The 21,396-nt window shown below is 45.1% G+C and overlaps 2 protein-coding genes across 2 annotated transcripts; both read right to left on the reverse strand.

The window, feature by feature from the left end:
• Positions 1-765: 765 nt before the first annotated feature.
• LOC147142870 (beta-1,4-galactosyltransferase 3) lies at positions 766-14,044 on the reverse strand. Its single transcript, XM_086038189.1, has 7 exons — positions 13,728-14,044; positions 7,405-8,420; positions 5,623-5,858; positions 4,693-4,880; positions 3,940-4,062; positions 3,660-3,764; positions 766-3,132 (listed from the first exon to the last, which is right to left on the reverse strand). The coding sequence occupies exons 2-7, from the start codon at positions 7,679-7,681 to the stop codon at positions 2,913-2,915; spliced, it is 1,149 nt and encodes a 382-aa protein (XP_085894315.1). The 5' UTR covers positions 7,682-8,420; positions 13,728-14,044; the 3' UTR covers positions 766-2,912.
• A 1,641-nt stretch (positions 14,045-15,685) lies between these two features.
• psmc4 (proteasome 26S subunit, ATPase 4) lies at positions 15,686-21,396 on the reverse strand. Its single transcript, XM_086038891.1, has 11 exons — positions 21,320-21,396; positions 20,217-20,315; positions 18,678-18,864; positions 18,361-18,507; positions 17,800-17,909; positions 17,612-17,705; positions 17,275-17,442; positions 17,098-17,174; positions 16,366-16,534; positions 16,153-16,208; positions 15,686-16,058 (listed from the first exon to the last, which is right to left on the reverse strand). Exons 1-11 carry the CDS (start codon positions 21,350-21,352, stop codon positions 15,945-15,947), a joined length of 1,254 nt encoding a protein of 417 aa, XP_085895017.1. The 5' UTR covers positions 21,353-21,396; the 3' UTR covers positions 15,686-15,944.

The following is a 21,396-nucleotide window of genomic DNA, read 5'->3' on the forward strand; positions in this document are numbered from 1 at the left end:
CAGTACAGGACTTTTGTCCTCCTGCCATGGTTTTTTTTTTTCTTGCTGCAGGTTGAACCTAATTTTTTTTCTTTTTAAACAGTTTTGCCCTCTTTTAGCTCCTCGTGTCAGTGCCGACCGAGTTAATAGCTTTAATATACTATGCAAATCATATACATATATATAACAAAAAGAAAAGCAAAACGCACCGACTTAGTAGCCAACTAGCTACTATCTACCTTGCAAGCTAGTTACTTGCTATCAAGCTAGTAGCTATCAAGCAAGGTAAATACCAAGATTACATTTTGCTGATGTCAGCTTTGAGGAATTTTAACTACAGTGAACGCCCACCCATTTGCTGTTTGTCATTATTCACTGAAAAAAAACCTATTCATTGTTTTTGTGTGCGGTCCAATGCAATACAAGCATTGCGTTGGTGCCATCCTGGTGGCTAGAATTTGGTTTAATTGAGCATATTTATTTAGGGGGAAAGAAATGTGCTTTGGCACCAATCTGCAATCATAAACCTTTTTTTTTTTTGCAACTCTGTCAATGTGAGGTTTCAATGAGCTCACAAGCTAACAGGCTTGGGCCTACTAATACTCTCATAATTCCACCAAAGTGAGATTGTTTTTTGATACATTTGTGGCTTTTGCGTTGCAACTGTAAAATGGTGTATTTTAGCAATGTGGAGCACTTTGTGAGCCTTCAGTTAAAAAAAAGTGAAATATAAATGTACTTACCCACGAACCCCCCCCATACATTGAGTACAGCCCTGGGAGGACAATCATTTGAATAATCGATTTATTACAGTTTAAGGCCACTCTAGTGCGGTGAACACACACAAACCAGCAGAGCAAGCTAACAGTACCCAAGTCCAGTACTAACCTGCAACATCATAACCACACCCCCCCCCCCTCAAAAAAAAACCCACAAAAATGTTACACACACCAAAAATCAGGACACTTTGTACAGTGCATTGAGCGGCTTACATGCCAAGTGGCTTCGATATGCTGCCAAAGCCAAATCAATCGATCGCGATTCATGATCGAAAAGTCGTTTTAACATTTCTTCTATACTTATAGCCATCTTAGCCGTCGTCTCTTTGTCCTCACTAGTCGGACAATTCTAAAACTTGCAGCACGCAGTATTCTCAACTAGTGCATCGTTTTACCTCACATCCCCTGGTTCTTTGACTAGAGTACTAATTTGTGTTACTAGTGAAGTGAGGACAAAGAGCATCTTAGCACACAGACATCAACAAATGCTCAAACGGCTTTACCTTGTAGTACACGGATGTCAAGTCGTGCGGAGAGTTGTTATTGAGGACAAAGAGCACACTAGCACATGGAGCTTAAGATGGATACCAAGGATATTGAAAAAAGGTTGCATTGTGTACTAGCAGGCTAAATGTGGCAGGTAGGAGTTGTGAATTTTGTTGGACTAGCAAGACACAGTTGTTCTACTCGCACACTGAATTGTCTGACTAGTGAGGTCAATGAGCGTACTAGTACATGGCCCTTCGGCTGGAAATCAAGCAAATGGACTCAACGCTGAAAGAACATTCCATAAAAGCTGGTATACGTGCTTGGTTTCTGACAGATTCTCTTTGGTTGGCGGCTTCCTGAGATGCTGATTACGACATTGTGGATTAAGTCCATCTTGTAAAAGCACACTGGTGTATGTTTGATGTGTATGCTTGGTGGAGGTAAAGGCAAAGGGCATGTGCGGGACATTTATTGCATGAAAAGGAAGGAGCGATGCAGTGCAGTATTTGTCATCGCCGGGTGCAAAGTTGGTTTTTTTTTTTCCCCCACTAGTCAGAACATCAAAAATAGTTTCATTTTGTAAAACTTCAAAATTTTGTCTGTGTGTTGGCAAAAGAAGAACCAAATTTTCTTTAAGTGTAAAAAAAAAAAAAAAAGCTAAAAAATATCCTTCAAAGGCCAAAAAAAAAAAAAGTAAAATGAAATGATTCGCACTCAGACTTGATTTTGATGTAGTTATTTTGTGTTGAATGGGTATTACACAAGAGAAATTAGGAATTTCTTGAACTCTTATGTAACTTTTCATTATCGATGAACAATAAACAAATTAAATTTGGACATATTGATGAACAACAGACTAAAATAAATGTAATGCATGCATCCTTAATTTTATCATGCCAAATGAAGCTCCCTTCAGGGATTGAAAATGTTTTCTTGGAGAGTGATGAAAAATGTTTTTAATGTGTTGGTTCTGAACGAACACTACCATTTTATTATTTGCATTCTGAGATTGTATTACCTATAACTATTTGATTATTTTTCACTTTATAATAACGATTGAAATTTGCTTCAGATGTGTTGTTTTCTTATTATTCTATCTGAATATGTACATAAAATTTAAAAAAATGAAAATAGTCCAAAATATTGATGAAAATTGTGACATTGATCTTTTTTTCATTTCTAATTGACTGGAGAAGAATTGATCATCCTTGATTGGACAAGCTTCAACTTTTTTGCCACCATCCTGTGTCATAGCCATCAAACACAAAAAGTCAAATATAAAGGCTTGTGGGCTTAGCTGTTACTTTTGCAAGTGAAATATGAAACGACCGCAAAACACGTGCCAAGATATGCTCATTACTGATCATCTCAAAAAGGTGTAAACCGGGCCGTATCCTTCGACTGTAGCAGCATCATACGCTCCAAAAAAGTAACAAGAAAAAAAAAAAAAAAAAGTCAGTGAAGGCGCATCAATAGTGGAAGATAGGATCGAGCACATATCGGAAGGCATCAGGAGGTGTGAGCAGCGAGCATGTCGATAAACTCACAGAGTCCAACACGAACGACACAGGAAGCTGATATCGTTTTTTCAAAATATGTGCCAAGTCTGCGAGGACAAAGAAGGCCCCAAAAACCCCAGAAACCAAAGTGACGAAGGGCTACTTGTCAGTTTTCAGTGGCGGCCTTGGCGGAGGCCTCGGCGGAGGCCTCTGCGATCGGGACGGTGGCCGGCGGCGGCGGCGGCGGGTGCAGCCCGGCCTCGGTGCCGATGTTGATGGTGATGTTGGTGTAGAGCGGGCGGTACTCCCGCGACACAACTTCGTACTCGGCCGTATTCATACCGTCCAGCTTCCACGTCTGACGCGTCTTGGCCAGCATGTTGAACCTGGACACCCAAAACAGAAATCATCAGCTAAAACGTCTCATTAAAAATACTTTTTAAAGCTACCACTCGATTAAAAAAATAAGAATAATAACAACAATAGTAGTGCATCGTTTGCACTATCACTTTATTTTTTACATTTTGGATTGAAATAGTAAATACTACTAAACCCGGGCCACATGTCCAAGCTCACAAATTCTTTTGGAATGATGTTTCTATCTGCTACAGGAGCTGAGAGATGTGTTATTTTGTAGATGGAGAAAACGTCAGGTTTAAGAGGGCGAGTCTCTTGTTTTGGGGAGAGGCGCGTTAAATGTACATACGACTTTCTACGTATATACAGAACATGCATTGGGATTCCAACTCTCAATCAGTAAATGTTCAAACAAAGATGTTCTTCCTTAGTTGAAAGGGTTCCAAATAAAAGTTACAATAAAACTTTTTTTTTTTTGGATTAAAAAAGCGTTCAAACAGGCACCTTGAATGCCAAGCCGCCATTTTGAAAAATGACGTCTTCCAATTGGGCATACCTCTTTGGGTTGACGTCGTTGCCTTTGTCCAGCTTGTGTTTGATCATCTTGTAGCGGCCCACCTTCAGGGACGGACGTGAGATGGACATTCCCGCTAGAGACACTCTGCCGAGACAAGAGCACGCGAGTGTGACCTTGACGAGGAACGCGCTCGGTCGCGGCGCTCGGTCGCGGCGCTCGGTCGCGGCGCTCGGTCGCGGCGCTCGGTCGCGGCGCTCGGTCGCGGCGCTCGGTCGCGGCGCTCGGTCGCGGCGCTCTTTGGAAAAGATCCCGGTGTCACCTGACGCCGATGTCGTCGTCCTCGCCGCCCCAGCCCCAGTAGTTGTTGGGAAAGCCGTTCATCCTGAGGTAGTGGAGAGGCGTGAGAGCCGACACTCCGCCGAAGTACATCTGATACGGAAGCCTGCGGGGCGAGTACCATACAAAACTTGCCTTCATTATTGAACGGAGGATGGGAACAATATCAGCGCAAAGACGATCGGAAAACGACACTACCCTGCGACTGAAAAATATTTCCTCGGGTCCAATTTAGTATGCGGGGCTGCAGCTATCGAATGTTTTTAACCCATTCGCCGCCAGACAATTTCAGACCCTCGTTCACCCTAGCGTTTAGCGAAAAACATCCGAATACGCTCCCGGGATCGAATGGCTGGACTGCGAAAGGACCAATGTGTCCTTGGCGTTGAAGGAGTTCGGAATGCCGTAGTCAATGCCAACGTTCCCGTCGGTGAATTGAATAGACATTGAAAAGCTTCATTTGAGATTGCGGAACAGTTTCAACGTTTCAGAAACAAATTGTTGATGTCGGCAAGGAAAAGGTTGGGGCCCAAACAGGGAACCCTTGAGGCACACCAGACGCGAGCTCAAGTTCCGAATTTGCGTTTCCGATAGTGGCGATCGAGCTCCGCCCTAAACCGTTCAAGCAATATAACCAGAGTCAGCATATGGCGAAACTCAATGAGGCAAAGCAAAGGCTTTACAAAACAGCGGCAGCGCCATCAACAGAAGCGTGGCGTGAACGCAAGAGACGCACTTGTAGCCAAACTTGTCCATGGCAATGGCGGCGTGCTTGGGGTTGGCGTCGCACACGTATGTGTTGCGGTCATCCTCGGGGATCAGGTCCACATCGTGGAAGAACAGGCAGTCCCAGTCCTCCTCGCGCATGGCCTCGCGGAAGCCGGCGTTCATCAGCTTGGCCCGGTTGAACGTGTAGTTGCCCGCCTGCACGCGAGACACAAATTCAACGCAATGTCGAATGTGCAAAGGACAAAAAAAGAGCATTCGGGCACTCTACCAATCAAGTCAATTGCCTACCAAGTTCACGCTCAAAATGGGCGGGAAAATGCACAGTAAAACCAAAATAGGAAGATGAGCACAGGACGCTTTTGTTGAATGTTATTCTGCCTTATATCATTTGAGCATTTCAAGGCTTCAAATCTTCAGCGCTACTTGAGTTCCCTCCATGCAAACATCAAGCAGGAATTTTCCAAAGCGGAAAGAACGACGTCGACTTGAAGGAGACAACGTTCCCGCTATTTCACAATTGTTGTCTCGTTGACTTAACCCGTTTTGAGGGCGCGGCCCTGTCCCGTGAAAGCGAGCCATGACCACTTAAGTTCTTGCTAGCACACAGCGCGCGCCAATGTACTTCCTAATCCGGCGATGAAGATTGACTTTGCGTCGCCGCGCTCGTTCAGGATTCCGTTGGGGTTGGCGGCCATCGGGCTGGCCGAAGCGAGCAACATTGGGGCCAAACCCCGATCCCTGCCCTCTTGACTCTGTCGAGCCTACGCCGGTTACGTTCCTTTCTTCGGTCATCACAAGGTCCCGTTTCTGCAATAGGACTTTGGGTCCAAATCCGAGAGCGCATTTTTGCCGACCGAAGATATGGGCGCTTCGCTCGCTACCGGTGCAGGGTGTCCCGGCAAATGGGGACGAGCGGCGTGGAAGTTAGAAGGCTGACCTGGTGAATGACGTAGATGGCGTAGTTGAGCTGCTGACGTTGCAGGAACGGGTGCAGGTAGTAGAGAAGGAACTTGAGGTGGTGCTCGCGGCGGCGGTGCGGGATGACCACGGCGGTGCGGTGGCGCGCCTCGCAGTTGGGCGGCCGGTAGCGCCCGCCGCGTTCCACCAGCGGGTTCTTGCGCCGCACCTCGGCCAGCGTGAGGCCCGACGGGAAGCTGACGTGGATCGGCCCGCCTCAAATGAGATCAAGTGGAAAATTCATCAAGCGCGTGGATCAAAAGATGGGCGTGGACCAAATGGATCGAGGCTGACATGAATACAGAAGGCGTTACATGGCCTTGATTTATTTATACACACACACCACAACATCAATGCAGAGCGCTACTCCATAAACAGCTTTAGGAAATTCTGCATTCTCAGCAAAGATCATTGAAAAATTCAACAAAAGTCCGGCAAGAAGCCGACCTGTCCGAGCGGCAGTTAGTCGATTTTCCATCCAAAGCGTCGACCGGATTTACAACTTGTGCAAGTGCGTCGTTCGGAAACGCGCCCGGAAAGATCTGGCCCGGCCGCGCTTCAAACCGGTTATACGAATTTGCTACGACAAGGAATTTTGACCGCCCCCACCCAGCCATGGCGGCAAAATCCAACCTCACTCAAAGCCAACGTTGGCTTCGGCAAAGTTTCCTGTGGGTGACACCAACTTCCAGGTCATTTGCCTTGGGCATGACCAACGTGCACAGACAGCGACATTTTGCAAACAAGAACAAGGATGTTCACGGTTGTGTGTGACAAGCGCGTGGCACGGAGTTACCCTAAAACACGCACAAAAGCACATATGAGTCACTCGTCCGCGTTCAAAGAGACACAAGTGTTCTCCACCTCGGCACATTTGTACTCAAGCCAAACCTGAAAAACAAGTTTGCTCTTCTTCTGAAAGCTAGAATTTCAAAGTCAATCACTCGGAGGACAATCTTGCCTCGCTAAGTTGGAGTCTTAAGGCTCAGAGCTAAAAGTCAAAGAAAATAAACAGCTGTCGTTTCTTTCAAACTGAAATGTGTCAACTGACATGAAAAGTTTACGAGGGAAGAAAGGGAAGCGTCCACCAGTGTTGCCACAGCTACCTTGAAAAAGTAACCCAATTGTTTTTTTAAAGCAAGTCATCGGAAAAGTAAGCGTTCCAAGTTGGCAGTGAATAAAGAATAAAGTTGTTATTCAAAATGGAATGACCTGTTGGACTTACCATATAAAAAGCAGTCTAGTTCTAGCCTTTAACATAAACCTTTTTTAATAACATGGGAAATAAAGGCAGTCTTTTTACTCGACATATTTTGTAATGGCACCCAACTCAAAATTTATAATCTATGTTGTTCATAAATAGAATGACTACATTTGGAGAATGCCTGCAGTCAATCCGGTGGGACTATCCCTTCAAGATTGAATGCATACTGCGCTGCGATGTTTTTGGTTTTTTTTCTTCTTTTGACAAAGCGTTATTGAAGCTAGATAACATACTGTCGGCAACAAACCTGAATTTGGTGTTTCCGGCTGACACAAAGTGAAACTAGTGACCAATTCAAGCTCGAAAAGACAAATCCCTCCTTCCTCCGTTGATGTAGTCGTACTCATAGTAGCCTTTTGTGACATTCAAAAGTCAAACTGTCGCCGGACGACTTGACTGGGAAAAAGTCCCGATTAGCCGCTCCCGGAAAGGTGCCCATTCCGGAGGATCACCGGCGTCTCTGGTGCAAAGGGAACACGGCAAGTCTGGGCCACTCACCTAAGAGAGGCGACGTCTTGGGACAGTAGTAGAGGACATCTCCTCCATCGTTGCGCGCCTTGGACAGGCGGGAGAGGTTGGCGTACACGTCGCCTACGGGCTCGTCGGCCGCCGTGCGGTTGCGGGGCGGCGCCGGGGCCGGCTCCGCCTTGCGGAAGATGCGCATGAAGTAGGTGACCCTCTTGTGGTAGCCTTCCCGGGACAGCAGCGCCATGAGCACCAGCTGGATGCCCAGGAACATGAGCAGGTAGCGCCATTTGGACTGCAGAATGACCATGGTGGCACCGAAGCCGGGCCGGGCCGGGCCGGCCAACAAAGTCTGCGCGCGCTCGCTCGGGCTCGACCGAGGAAGTGGACGATCTTCAGCTATTTGTTGCTCGTCTCATCATCTAGCCGGAGGTCAAATCAAAGAGTTGAAAACTATTCCCCAAACTAAGGCAAAGTTAAAGGCACTTTAGGTGGGCTTTCACTCCGGGAGACCGCCGAACGGACTAAGGGCAAAGACGCTCCAGAGAAGGAGAAACGAATGAAATCATTCGTCCACCGCTCACCGCATACGTGGGCGCCACTTAAGTTTGTTGTAGATATTTGGTCCAATCTGTGAGGGGCGAAAAGGCTGGATGGCGGCGCCACATCATGCGCTGATTCTCAGCCCCTGCTGAATTTCATGTCCTTCCTCCTTTTGCCAAGCTCACGCCGCCTCCCGCCTTCCCTGGCGTCGCTGCCGGAGCCACTCGACGCCGACGACGACAGTCGCCATGACAAAAGAGGGAGCGGATGCGGCCGCAATACTTGAGCGGGATTACGAGGCCGCCGCCCACCTCGCCGCCCGGCTGGCAAACGACGAGACAGCGAGGGCTGGGCTCTGGGATTTGTCTGTGCGTTTCTCGGGAATTTGGGACGGGGGGGGGTCCGCGAACACGAAGAGGTTCCCTCCGCTATCGTTCCATAGTGCAGCGGGGTAACGGAACCGGTCCTACTGGGTGGACAGGAACAGGGTGACTCAATGACACCAGCTGTAAAAGAAACACAAAAGAAAGAAAAAAATAGCTTCAGTTACAATTCGGGATGAATGATTTTGAAAAAGAATCGCATTTGGAGTGCTCCTACGAGGTTTTGCCCCTTGCAAATTGTAGCCGTGGCCATTTGAAAGTGACATTCTGCTGCAATGTGATGTTGATTTGAAGGTGATTCCTTGTTCAGCCCTGCTTACAGTCACTAAAACGTGTGTGCGCGCGCTGAGCGTTCAATTACAAATTGAAAACGGGAGTTTTCCCCTGTGCCAAATTATGGGCTGCCGCGAGAAGTTGGGAGCCCAGCATGAGCCATTTAGCAGTTTCAAGGTATGCTGCGCTTTCAAAAGTCACCATTTCAAAAGCGCTCAAAGCTTCCCGCGGCGCGATGAGCCCTTCTTCTTTGAAAGTCCTCAATGCGATCGCCGAGCTCGCCGAGCTCGACGACCTCTGCCCTTGCCGCAACCATTTTTGCACATACTATATTCAGGTGATATTTGAAAATAATGCTGTCTTCAAGTGAACGTTTGCAATCGGCAACAAGAGTCAGCATGTCTGCGATCGGTAAAGTCAAGACTACAGACGTGCTCGTGAGGCAGACAAGTGGCCAACATTGGCTTGATTGTTTCTAAGAAAAGCAGGTCCTCATTTTTAGAGAAAAGGATTTTTTTTGAAACATTACAAACATTTTTTAGAGCTGTACTTGCAACATGGCCGCAATATTTTTTTCCATACCATTCCGTTCCTACTCTGACATACCAGTGGCATTTTTGAACGCAATTGCGCTCATTCCGTTTTTTGTGCTCAATGCCCCTGGCTGTGAAATGGCGACGCTGTTCACCTCCTGCCTTTTTTGCCCCAACTAACATCCCATTTTCAGCACGTGCCGCGGACTGTTGAAAAATGGACGACGGGCCATCATTTGGACACCTTAGGTTAAACAGTCCGCTTTATTTAAATATGGGGACGGATGCCACAACACAGTTGAATGAAAAACAATCGCCAATGCGCAGCATCACAGCATTTGTAGCTAATGCTAATTTCCAATGCACGTTTTGACTTTTTTTTTTTTTTAAACCCGCAGAAGAATATTTCTCCCCACTCACTATACAATGAGCAATTGTGCGCAGACCCAACAAACGGATTGTGTTTGTTTACACGGGGGTCCGCACCGCACAGTTGGCCGGCCAGGCCTGACTAATGGAACCAACCGGTACAGACGCTCGGCCCTCGACGGCCCCGCTCGCTCCCCAGCCCGGCCGTACTTGGTGGATGATGCCTAAAGCGCGGCTGCCAAAGAGTCAATTAGAGCTCGTTAAACGGAGGCAGCCTCACGCAACTAATCCTAATCCCGTTTGATCTTGTCAGACGCTTCGGAGGAAGCAACTACAGCCTTCCTTCTTCACAAACGATGCATCCAGCATAATTGCAGCATGAGTCGTAATGGAAGATCAGGAAGGTTTTTTTTAACAACCCAGAGAAGCGCCAACTGCAGCAATCCATCACTATAACGTCGATCTCGGGCTGGGCAGTCATGTTCAAAATAATAATCATAACTATCTTGATTGATAACAAAATCCTGATTAATAAACAGGATTATTCTGTGATTTCAAAATGGTGTCTTTTTTCAACTACTGAAACTCAACTTTCAATGCAACTTAACAGCAACCGAGATAGAAATTGAAAACAACTTGTTTTTTGCCCAGTAGGAAGCATATGCAATATGCCTGTGAGTATTGTTATACTTCCTGCACTGATGCTAATTTTCTATTCACCCGTTTCTTATTGCCTATTAGCGCCAAAGGATATATAGACGTTGACGCATAGAAAAAACGATTGTTTCAAACTGTGTGATGAAGCAGGAAACACTCAAAGTCTCACTTGAGCAAGTTGCTTATCAATGCTATGCAATCAAGTCTACAGTATGTCCTGATTGGATTGAATTCAGACGCTTTTCTTCTCCAAAAAAGGTTAACGTGACCAGACGGAAGATTGAACCGCTCTGGCCTCGGGATCCTAATAAAGCTACACGATGAGGCCGAGCCTTTCCATTTTTTCCCCCCTTTCCAACATGTCATTTCACAAGACGAAAGAATTGCGCCCAAGTATTCAACTCAACACTTTGGAAGGCGGACGAGGGGTAAGAGAAGCCAAGTTACACGGCGTTCTTTTGGCTTCGTTGTCCGTCGTGCACACGTGGCCTTCCCCTCGGCTGAAGCAAAACAAAGCACCAGCCTGACTTCCAACAAACGCTGCGCCCTCGCCTCTCGTGTTCCACTTCCTTGTTTGCGACAAGCTCCTAAAAGTCACGACGCGCGGGGGCCAGCGCGCGTTTCCTCCGTGCCCACGGCTCATTTATATTGCATGTAGGGCTGTCCCAAACAATTTGTTTTCTCCCGATTCATCTAGCAACCATTTGTACAAATAGTCTAACAATTAACTTTGACTAATCTAGCGATTATTTTTGACGATTATTCATTCCAAAAAAACACTTCTGAAAGCTTATTACATCTCTTTTAGGAAGGCATCATGACGTGTGAACATAAATGAGGTATTTATCTATACATAACGGTGAAACAATGTGTGCGTGCATGTGCAGCAGCCCAAGTAAAAGAATTAACAATAATAAATAACATCAGTTTGCTTAAACCTGAAACAGACCGATTTAAATATTATAACAATGAAAAAGCGCACATTATATAGTAGTACAGTCACAGACTATCGGATCCGCAGAGAGCTTGCCGGAGCAGATACATAAACTGATGTCGCGTGTTACTGTTTCTAGGTACATAACGCAGCGGAACCAACGTAACATCACCTACAAGCACCAACACAATTTGACTGGAGTGAAATAGCTCCGCGAACGTTAGCTACATAATGCACAAAGTCGAAACACAACACTTTATTTATTTTTGTAATGGGACCACGAATCTTGAAAATGCGCAACTTTTTAATCAAGACTAATTTTAAAAATACAAAATATTACTTTTAACTTTTTCCCCGCAATGTCACAATTTCATTCTCAAAAACAACCTTTTGCCCGCTACTTCCCCCCCGAAACACACTACATTTTCCCCCTCAAAAACAAAGGAATTCTTGTATTGCAACTTTATTTAAAAAAAAATAAAATAGTGACTCATCTCAAAACTATAGGACTTATGCCAAAAAATATATAAAATAACTTTTTTTTTTTTTTTTTTATCTGATAAAACACTTTCTAATCTTGAATAAAATTCAGATTTTTCTTATCAGATTACAACTTTAATCTTGCAGCGTAATTCCAGTTTCTCAGTGCGGCTCTGGTATTTTAAGGCAACCGCTAATCTCGAAGTAGCATTGAGCAAACACTTCTTACACAACAGCCTCTTTTTTTTTTTGTCGTTTACAATTTGAATTTCAGGAGAACATTGGACAAATACGGAAAGCCTTAGGGACACAATCGAGTGAAAGGCAAATTCACATTCAGAGTGCGTGCGAGTGAAATAACATGCAAACATGAGCCGGGAGTGGTGAAGCGGGACGGCAGAACAAACGCGTGCCAGCATCCCCGCCATGGCAACCCATCCTGAGCCCGGCCCATTCATTATGGCCGCAGCTGGTACACCGCCGCCCGTCTCCGGAGGGGTCCCATCCGCCGGGACAGAGCACACTAGAACACAAAAACTGCAGCGGCTTGCGCTGTTCACAACAACAACCATGGAGATGACAGATGACTCCTTGCGCCACCACAACGCAAAGCACAAACGGAAAATATCAAGCAAAATTCACACACGTCTGTGTTTTGTTTACACTGCTGTCAGATGCGCAATCAGCAATTACAAATCTATGCCTTTTTTTTTTTTTAGCTCAAAAACATACAACTTTTCATGAAAATATGACATTCTGCCTTGAAAACTACTGTAATCTTGTATTTTTTCTCCAAAACAATTTAATCGCAATAATAATTTTCTTGAAAATATAAAACTGTACTCGAAAAGAGAAATATTCTCAAAAGTAAACAACTTTTATCTCAGAAATACACTACCGTACTTTATCTAATGGCGACTTCAATCTGAGATCACTCGACAAAATGGCGACCCTCATGGAGACACAGACTCTGAATGGCAAAACGATTTACAAGATTATAAAAACATAGTTATCGCTCTTTATTTTTGATTACATTTGTTATACGACATAAGCTCAAAGGCAACGTGATTTGTACTGACTGCATGAAGTTATTTGGTGAAATGTATGAAATGCTTAGAAGATATTCCTTTACTTACCGGTACATAAAGGAAATTATGAAGGAAGTTTTGTTGTAGGGCAAAATGTGTTGTGATGAACCAGAACCAGAACCAGAACAAAAAAAAAAAGAAACAAAACAATGCATCGGAGTCAGCTAATTTTGGTTTACATTCACCTGGAATGCTTTGAGGTCTGGGACAATGCGAGTGAGATAGATCAGACTTCCCACATCTCCTGAAACGCAGCATGAAAACCTGCCATTTAAAAATATATATATATAATTCACTTTTAAAAATGGTTGTTGGTTGTCTGTCTTCTATTGTTAGGTGCTCATTTACATTCAGTTCCTTCTTTAGCACAACAGGTCACAAAAGTCGCCCATACACCAGGAAGTATGAACAATAAATGTGCTTTTTTTTAATTATTAATTTTAGATGGCAAGAGTGTCGGTACATTTCCAAAGATGATGTCATACTTGTTAGAATTTAGTTGAGATTGGATCATCATTGCTTCAGAATTAATCTGTACATACTTTGAGTCGTATACACAGTACGGTTCGGAACAAAAAATACAGTACTATAGTTTACGGTTTAAAGTTGTGATATTAAACCACCAACGTTGACAAACTCCTGCCTAAAAACTCTTTCTCGCAAACTTCTTACGTTCAACTAATCCCCCGGCATTTTTATTTGGCGGTTCATCTTACAAACACTAAAATTTGACGGGAAAAAAGTTAGGCTAGCGTCCACTAGCTTCGTAGCTAATAATAATGCACGTGCCACTTTTTTTCCCCAAACACAATTTATGCCATTTAAAGAGGTGTTTGTCGAAGTTAAAACAGGTTTGGCGTCACTTATTCGTATTTGTGCTTAAAACACATGTTTATAAGAGGAAAAATAGACTAAGTCAAGTAAGTAGGTAACCTAACAAAAAACAAAACAAAAAAACAACCGCCCCTCGGGCTTCCAGCTGCGGGGAGCCGAGCCGAGCCGTAGCGAAGTTAGCATGTAGCTCAGCTAAGCTAAGCTAAACTAGCAGCTGTTCCTCCCCGCCCGCCAAGCGTCAATTCTCACTTCAAATGCTTACCTCCGTGGTAGGTCGACAGGCTCCGCACAGGAGTCCGTAGATGACGGATGGCGGATATTCCCCCGAAAAAAGAGCTCGCTTCGCCGGTGATATGTTTTTTAGAAGTTGAAGCGGACCGAGCGAGCGTAGTTCGCACAGCCGCCAGAGACTCACACTGACTGGGCTAAATAATGCTGATGAGGAGCGGCGGCTGGAGGGTCGCCTGGTTGGTTCCTCCCTCCTCCCCTTTTAATCACACATCCTCATACGTGGTATTGATGGATTATTGAAATATCTATGTAAAGTGGACATTTAAGTGAAATTAACTGTAAACAAGGTGCTCGAGGATAAAAAAAAAAAAAACGGCAATAAAGTGTCCAAATCAAGTTTATTGGGTGTTTTCGTGTGCAGTTCAAGAACAGTGTTAACCTGGGAAACGTCACAATCTCATTGACATCTGATTTTGGAAAGGTGAGAAAAGTTTACAAAGTCCACTATAACTCCTTTATCGTACTATGATATACTGAGTCAAGTGTTTTCGGTCACATTTTAAACTTAAAAGCCGCCAATTAGATTTGGAATAAAAGATATTAGAAAACCGCCGTAATTTGTTGAACGTGGCATTTTAATCCAATTCACTGCCCCATCTCCAATCACTGTGCGTCAATTTGTGGTGGATTTCTTAACATCGACGATTTAAAGTAGTATTTATTTTTGTTTTAAAGTATGTCTATCATTTAATTACTTGACATTTGCAGACTCTGTAGTTCAATGAGCGAACGACGTTAGTACCCATTAATTGTTCTATGTGACTATTATTACCACGTTTCAACATTTTGAAGTTGATCTTTTTCATTCACTCATTGTCCAATCACCACGTGTCAACGTTTGACGTTGATTTCGAACGAGGGAGAAGTTTAAATGAGTGTTTTTAATCGTCAATTATTAATTTAATTATTAGATATTGACGAATACTCAAGTTGCTTGCAAAGCAAATGCAACTTTAATCCCGTTCAGTGGCCAATGTCCTTGCTCGTGAGTCAACATTACGGGAAGCATTTTTTTTAATGTCAAATTACTGTTCACTTATTAAACATAGCCTATACTGTTCAAATCATAGCTCCTTGAACTTTGATCCCATTCATTGACATATGTGCTCTCACCATATGTCAACATTGTTACTGATAAGAAATCCTCTCAAAGTTAAATTTTCCTCCCTTTACACATATGAAAATGACTGTAGTTCCTTGCACTTTGAGCCCCTTCCTTGACCCATGTCCTATACATTTGGGGTGGACTTCCATGACATGTTGAAATTAGTTCATGTATTTGTTTTGTGTCATTTGTCCACTTATTTGACTATCATTTAAGTGTCCCCGAGTTGCTTAAAAAGCACCATATAAATCTAAAAGATTATCATTAGAAATGTACTAATACTGTAGTTCCTAAGCCTAACTCATGTTTTAATAAGGCTGGGTTTAAAAAAAAAAAAAAAAGTCAATTAATCGACTTTCCTTTACATAGCCTGTTTTCGATTCATAAAACCATAAATTGATCCTAAATAGAATTTTACTCAGAGGCCTAAATGTTTTTGGGGTATCTTGAACGGTAAATGGGTTGTCACTCGTTCAGCGCTTTTTCTACTTTAGGTACTCAAAGCGCCTCACACACCGTACCTCATTTTACCCACTGATGACGCAGCATCAGGGGCAACTGGGGGTTCAGTATCTTGTTGATGGTTTTACCACCATGTATCAAAATGCAGGGTGCATTTCTTGCCTATGTTCAAATTTGTTCATTTTGTTTTGTTTTTTACTTAGTACATCTAAAAAAAAAAACCACAATGGAAATGATTACTGCTGTAACAATAAACAACCACAGTATTAACCGTTTGGAGCGGATTTGAAAAAGCAAAAAGAGTTTGTTGCAAAATGACACAAAATCATTCCCAATGAATTAAAAACAGACAAAGCCATGTCCACATTTTATGGAAAACATCTTTAATGGGTCTTTTAGTCATATACTTGTATATAGATGCAACTTGACTATTTGTAAAGGCGGATTTTTTTGTTGTTGCCAGAACCAGATGAGTGCCTGTACAGCAACAAAAAACACACTGATTTGGGCACACGAGGCTTATTATTAGGCCTTGGCCGCAGTGACTTTGTTCAGTCCGAGAGAGAAGAAAAAGGAAAATGACACACGGTGGCTACAGACACAAACATTTTGCCACTCTCTCTACTTGTAGAACTCGTGCTCCTGCTCGTCCTTCTTGATTACCGTCTTGTAGGCCTTCTCAAAGTCTTTGGCCAGGACGATGTAGCGGTTCTCGCGGACGGCTAACATGCCGGCCTAAAGACGGGGAACAAAGAAATCCACATTGATATTGATTGTGCGTCTTAAGTTTGATATTTGGCAACGGCGATCGGGTTGCTCGGCCACTCACCTCCTGGCAGATGGAGTTGATGTCAGCTCCAGAGATCTTGTCTGGCCGGGCCACGTCTGTAGAAGCGGTTAAGGTGGCCAGCGATCTTATTGACATCACAAATGTCGGCAACATTCCCGAGACTTGTTGGACTTTTGAGAAACGTTCAAGCCCTATTACAAATTTCACAAGGAATAAGAAGTGCTTAAGTGAAGACGACACGAAAAGGGATACAGTCCTCGAGGTCCACCTCCTCGGAGAGGTTCATTTTGCTGGTGATGGTGGAGAAGATGAGGCGCTTCTGCCGGCGGTCGGGCAGCGGGAACTCGATCTTTCGGTCCAGGCGGCCGGGACGCAGCAGGGCCGGGTCCAGCGTATCTGCTCTGTTGGTGGCCATGATCACCTGGGAAAGTCACATACGGTCGATTGGGAATGGGGTTTGTTTAACAACAGGGAGTAGAGATGGTGGATAACCAGGCACTTTGTGCTTATATGCTAGGAGATAGAATTTGAACTTAACATTTTGGGGGCAACGTGGACTTGGATTGGCTTCTACGTGTGAGGATTGGGTTGCGATTGGGGCCCAGTTTATTGTCTAAATTGCTTGGACGCTGAATGACGTCATGCAAAACACCACCTCACCAACGTAAGACCTTACTTCATAGAGCCCAACTACGTCTTTTGCATAAGACGAGGGAATAAAATTGATCTTTGATCTAACGCAAGGGAATAAAATTGATCTTTGACCTTATTGTGGATTAAAATGAGAAGATTCGAATGATCCACGATTGCCAAAACATTGCTGTGAAACCAGGCATAATGTGAAAAAGGTCATTTCTCAGAGTGACGCAGGTGTTTGTAATTGGATGAGCGGACATTGTCATCGCCATTCATCGGCAGGAAAGTCACGCGAGTCTTTGCCCATGAGGCCCAATCTCAGCATGAGCGCGGTTGAGGGCGGCTCACCTTGACGTTGACGTTCTGATCGAAACCGTCCATCTGATTCAGCAGCTCCAGTAAAATTCTCTGCACTTCTCGGTCAGCTAGAGGGAAAACCACAGCGGGCGGGTTTGTCTTGACACAAGCGGGCGCCGACATTCGGGCGGCGGACGACAAGAACAATTGGCGTTTTGGTCATCGTACCGCCGGTCTGCGCGTCGAAGCGCTTGGTGGCGATGGCGTCGATCTCGTCGATGAAGATGATGGCGGGCGCGTTCTCCTTGGCCAGGCGGAAGACGTCGCGCACCATGCGGGGGCCCTCGCCCAGGTACTTCTGCACAAACTCAGAGCCCACCACGCGGATGAACGCCGCTGTTGGGGGGGGACGAGGTGGCAGAGGACAGGATCAACAGCGAGACGGAAATAGGTGACGCCATCAACCGCCGCTTGGGCAAAAGGCCAACGCGGAGGCGAGGTGCTGCTTGGCGCAAAAAGCTGGGCAGCCACAGCTTCAGAGGTTGCTCTTAGCGCGCGTGCACACCTGTTGTATGGTGGGCCACGGCTTTGGCCAACATAGTCTTGCCGCATCCTGGAGGTCCATACATGAGGACTCCTCTGGGTGGGTCAATGCCAATCTGTGTGCCAGAGACAAAAGACTCGCTTGCTTTCTTGAAGATGTCGAAAAAGAACAGACCGCTGAGGTGTGTGTCGCGCGCGCGTGTGTGTGACCTGCTTATAGAGCTCAAAGTGTGTGAGCGGAAGCTCCACGGCCTCCCTGACTTCCTGCTTCTGGATGTCCATGCCTCCGATGTCGGCGTACATCACGTCAGGTTTCTGGTCTATGGTGGGCACAAACACAGCAAAAAGGGAAAATGAGCCACCGCTTGCAGTCCATTGGCCGCTTTTAGCGTTCCTCTTCCTGTTGGGGATAATCACTCACAGCCACGTGCTTGATTTTTCTACGTTAGGTTTCTGCTTCCTGTTGGGGATGGTGGCTTGAAGCCACGGGGCTGCTTTTATTTTGGTTGGTTTCTACTTCCTGTTTTTGTTCCCATGGAAGTCTTATCCAAAGCCAACGTTGACCAACTTCATGTGAACCAAAAACTTTGGATTTGAACCTTTTGTGACCAGTAATATGCATTTGATTCCCGTGCGCCTGTGGCACTTGACATCAGAGTGCCGCCGACGCAGACCGCCTTGCGAGCTTTCGGCTGGCGGACCGGATGCGGTCGCCCCCGCCGCCCCCCGCCCGCCCGCCGCCCCCCCGCCCCAGTGAGACGGTCGCAATACCCGAGGTGAGCATCATGATGCTGCTGTCGGCTTCGGGCGGCAGCACGTCCACGAGGGCGTTGCTGTGTTTGTGCAGCGCCACCGAGGCGTTGGGCTTCAGCAACTCCCGGTCGATGGTGCTCAGGATGCGCACGTAGTAGTTGGACCCTGAAGGGGGCAAGCGGATTGGACAAGAGGTGAGCCAAAGGCGCGAGGGACGGTGGGCGACACAACTCAATCCGCATTTAAACCGCGGCTGCCGTGATAAATAATGCTAATAATAATAACCCTTTTCTATTGTGTCTTTTTGCAGCGACCGCTCCTTTGCAATGCTGTACCTGTAGTGGAGCCAACGATGGCCGTGTTCTGGTCGACGGCTTCCAGGAACTGTCCGATGACGAGCGGGATGCTCTGTATCCTCTTCACCTCCTCCTGCGCGTGGAGGAACTCCTTCTTCAGGTTCTTCTGCTCATCCTTGATGTACTCCTCCTGCACCTCCAGAAACTCCAGCTCCTGCTGCAGCTTCTGCAAACGCACCGGCGAGTGAGGACTCACGAGAAAGAGACGACTTTTAAAGTTGAACCCCTGCCGACTGTGAATTTTCCATCACATCCACACCGTACGTTCCGGGTCAATTTCCAGCTAGGCCAAGAATATCTTCTAAATAATTGCCTGCATCAAATTGTGAACTGCAAATCTTTCTCAAAACATTTGAATAGCCCGTCTTCACATGAATAAATGGATTAATCCTTAATCAGTGTTTGAGAGAAAAGGGAAAGTGTATCTTTGCAGGCCTGTGTCGAGGCACCCTCTGACCTCTGTGTGACGTCCGTTCTCATGTTTCACCGTTTCGATATTCTCCCGTGACCCACGGGAGCCCGACAGGTGCATGTTTGTACACAAAACTCCGCATGAGGTGACAACACTGACACCCGTCAGGACTGTTTCAAGCTCCCTCCTGAACACTGTCAGCACTGTCCCATGAAAACATACAGATTTGCGGCAAGTGCAGCTTGAGAGTTTCAAGATTCCCACCACTTTCCTTGATTTGGAATACACTGCTGATGAATCTAAAATCCATTCGGGAAAGAAATATCATTCACCCTTTAAGAAGCTGTTTGATCCTTAAGGCTGGATTCGCACTGCATGGTCCAAGTGACGCAATTTCGATTTGCTGCCCTCTAGTGGCACAGCTGGAATATGAGGCGTGGCAGTGTAGGAACACACACAGAATTGGATATTTGAAGACTGAGCTGTAATCCAATACAAATGCGATAACTGCCAGTGCAGGTGCAGCGTCGACGCAGATGAGAAATACTGCATCCATGACACCTTGCTCTCATGCAAATAGTCCAATTGGTGACGAGTGAGTGCACACACCCGTGTCTGTGAAATCAACACAACACATTAACAAATACCCGCGACGCAAAGCTTTGTTTTATGTTGCAGTGTGCAAATGAAAAAAAAATTAAAAAGTGATTTTTGCCAATCTGAAAGGGCTAACATCAGCCGACTGAGCCGTACTGCGTACACCATTGAAAAAGCATACTTGGATGCAGTGGATTCATTTGGAGGTGAACCTCATTTCAATCAGTAAGAAAAGAGTCGGTCGGCCAGGCTGACTAAACACTCTGAAATGTTGAATACCTGATAATATGTAATACTATGTTGTTTATTCGGTGTTTTCACAGCCTGGTGTTGATGCTTAAAGTTATTCACATGCAATTTAGACCTCTGTGCATAATGTTCCTCACTATAATGACAGCCTTCTGGAATATGTGTCGCTTTATGAAAAAAATGGGATATCGGCATTCAATCGTAATTGGGCAATTGGACCCGCAGTGTACGTCCAGTCTATGATCGATGACTTCTCTGACCTTGTATCTGCTGTAAAGGTCCTCCAGGTCCTCCGGTTCTGGTGCCAGGAAAGACAGTCCGGTCTGCGGTCGGGAGTTCAAGATCGCCGGCATTTCCTCCTGTCAATGGAAAAACACAGCGGAACAATTACTTTCCATGTGTTTGCCATCCATCCATTTTCTATAGCGCTTGTCAATTCAATGGGCACATATCAACGAACGCCCATCGGCATTCATTCCTATGCATGATTTAGAATCATGAATGAACCTGACATGCATTTTTTAAGTGGTAGAAAAGAAGCCAGAGTACTTTTTGGGGGGGCAAAGTCACATTAAACCGCAGAACCGCAGGCAGACGTGCTCACCACTATCCAGCACGCTACCATTGCTTGTCATTTAAAATGTTCATTTATTAAGGTAACTGTTTGAATTATTTTTGAGAAAAGGGACATTTTTCCAAGAGGAAGAACTTATTTTCACATCATTTGTAAGGATAAAAATATTGATTTTATGTCGTGGGGGTTGATGCAAGTAAATATTGGTGGGGAAATGTTTGTGTCCTTGGTATCAGAAGAAAATAAAACAACAGAAGGGAAACAAAACAAAGTACACGACTTGTTTTGAGTAATGGCATTGTCATTGGCTTTTTTGAAGGGGGGATAAGATAGCAATGGGAAAATCTAAGGCTATATCATAATGTTAAAAATGAACATTTATGCCTACGTTAGCAAGCTTAAAAAGGCGAAGACTCGCCTTGCTAGCCCGATATGAAGCCCCATTTGACAGTGTGGAAAATGAATAGATTGCTTTTTTTTATCCACCAAAAATACACTGTGAACTCGATAAATCGCAAATTGGGATCATTGTGTCCGTGTAGGTATAATTAACGCAGAACGGTCTATTAGCATCATGCTAGGGCTAGCGGCTAACTTGCGTGACAGCGATCGGCCAGAATGAATTGGCAGCTTTATGTTTTGGACATTGTTAACAGGCTATGAGGCGGTAAAGTCAGTTTAGAATACACAAACGGATATCAACTGTTACACGCTTTAACGTGTGTCATAAAGCCAACGAAGCTTCGTTAATGTAAGCACATTACAAGAAACAAAGTGGCGAATTCATACCGGGCTCTTTTCAACAGCCATAGTTTCGTCCATGTTGGATTCTGCCAGTCGATTGGCCTCATGACGTAATAGGTCAA

The sequence above is a fragment of the Filicampus tigris genome, chromosome 8, assembly GCF_054856515.1.
Source record: "Filicampus tigris isolate MCC_2025a chromosome 8, RoL_Ftig_1.0, whole genome shotgun sequence".
NCBI classification, from domain to species: Eukaryota; Metazoa; Chordata; class Actinopteri; order Syngnathiformes; family Syngnathidae; genus Filicampus; species Filicampus tigris.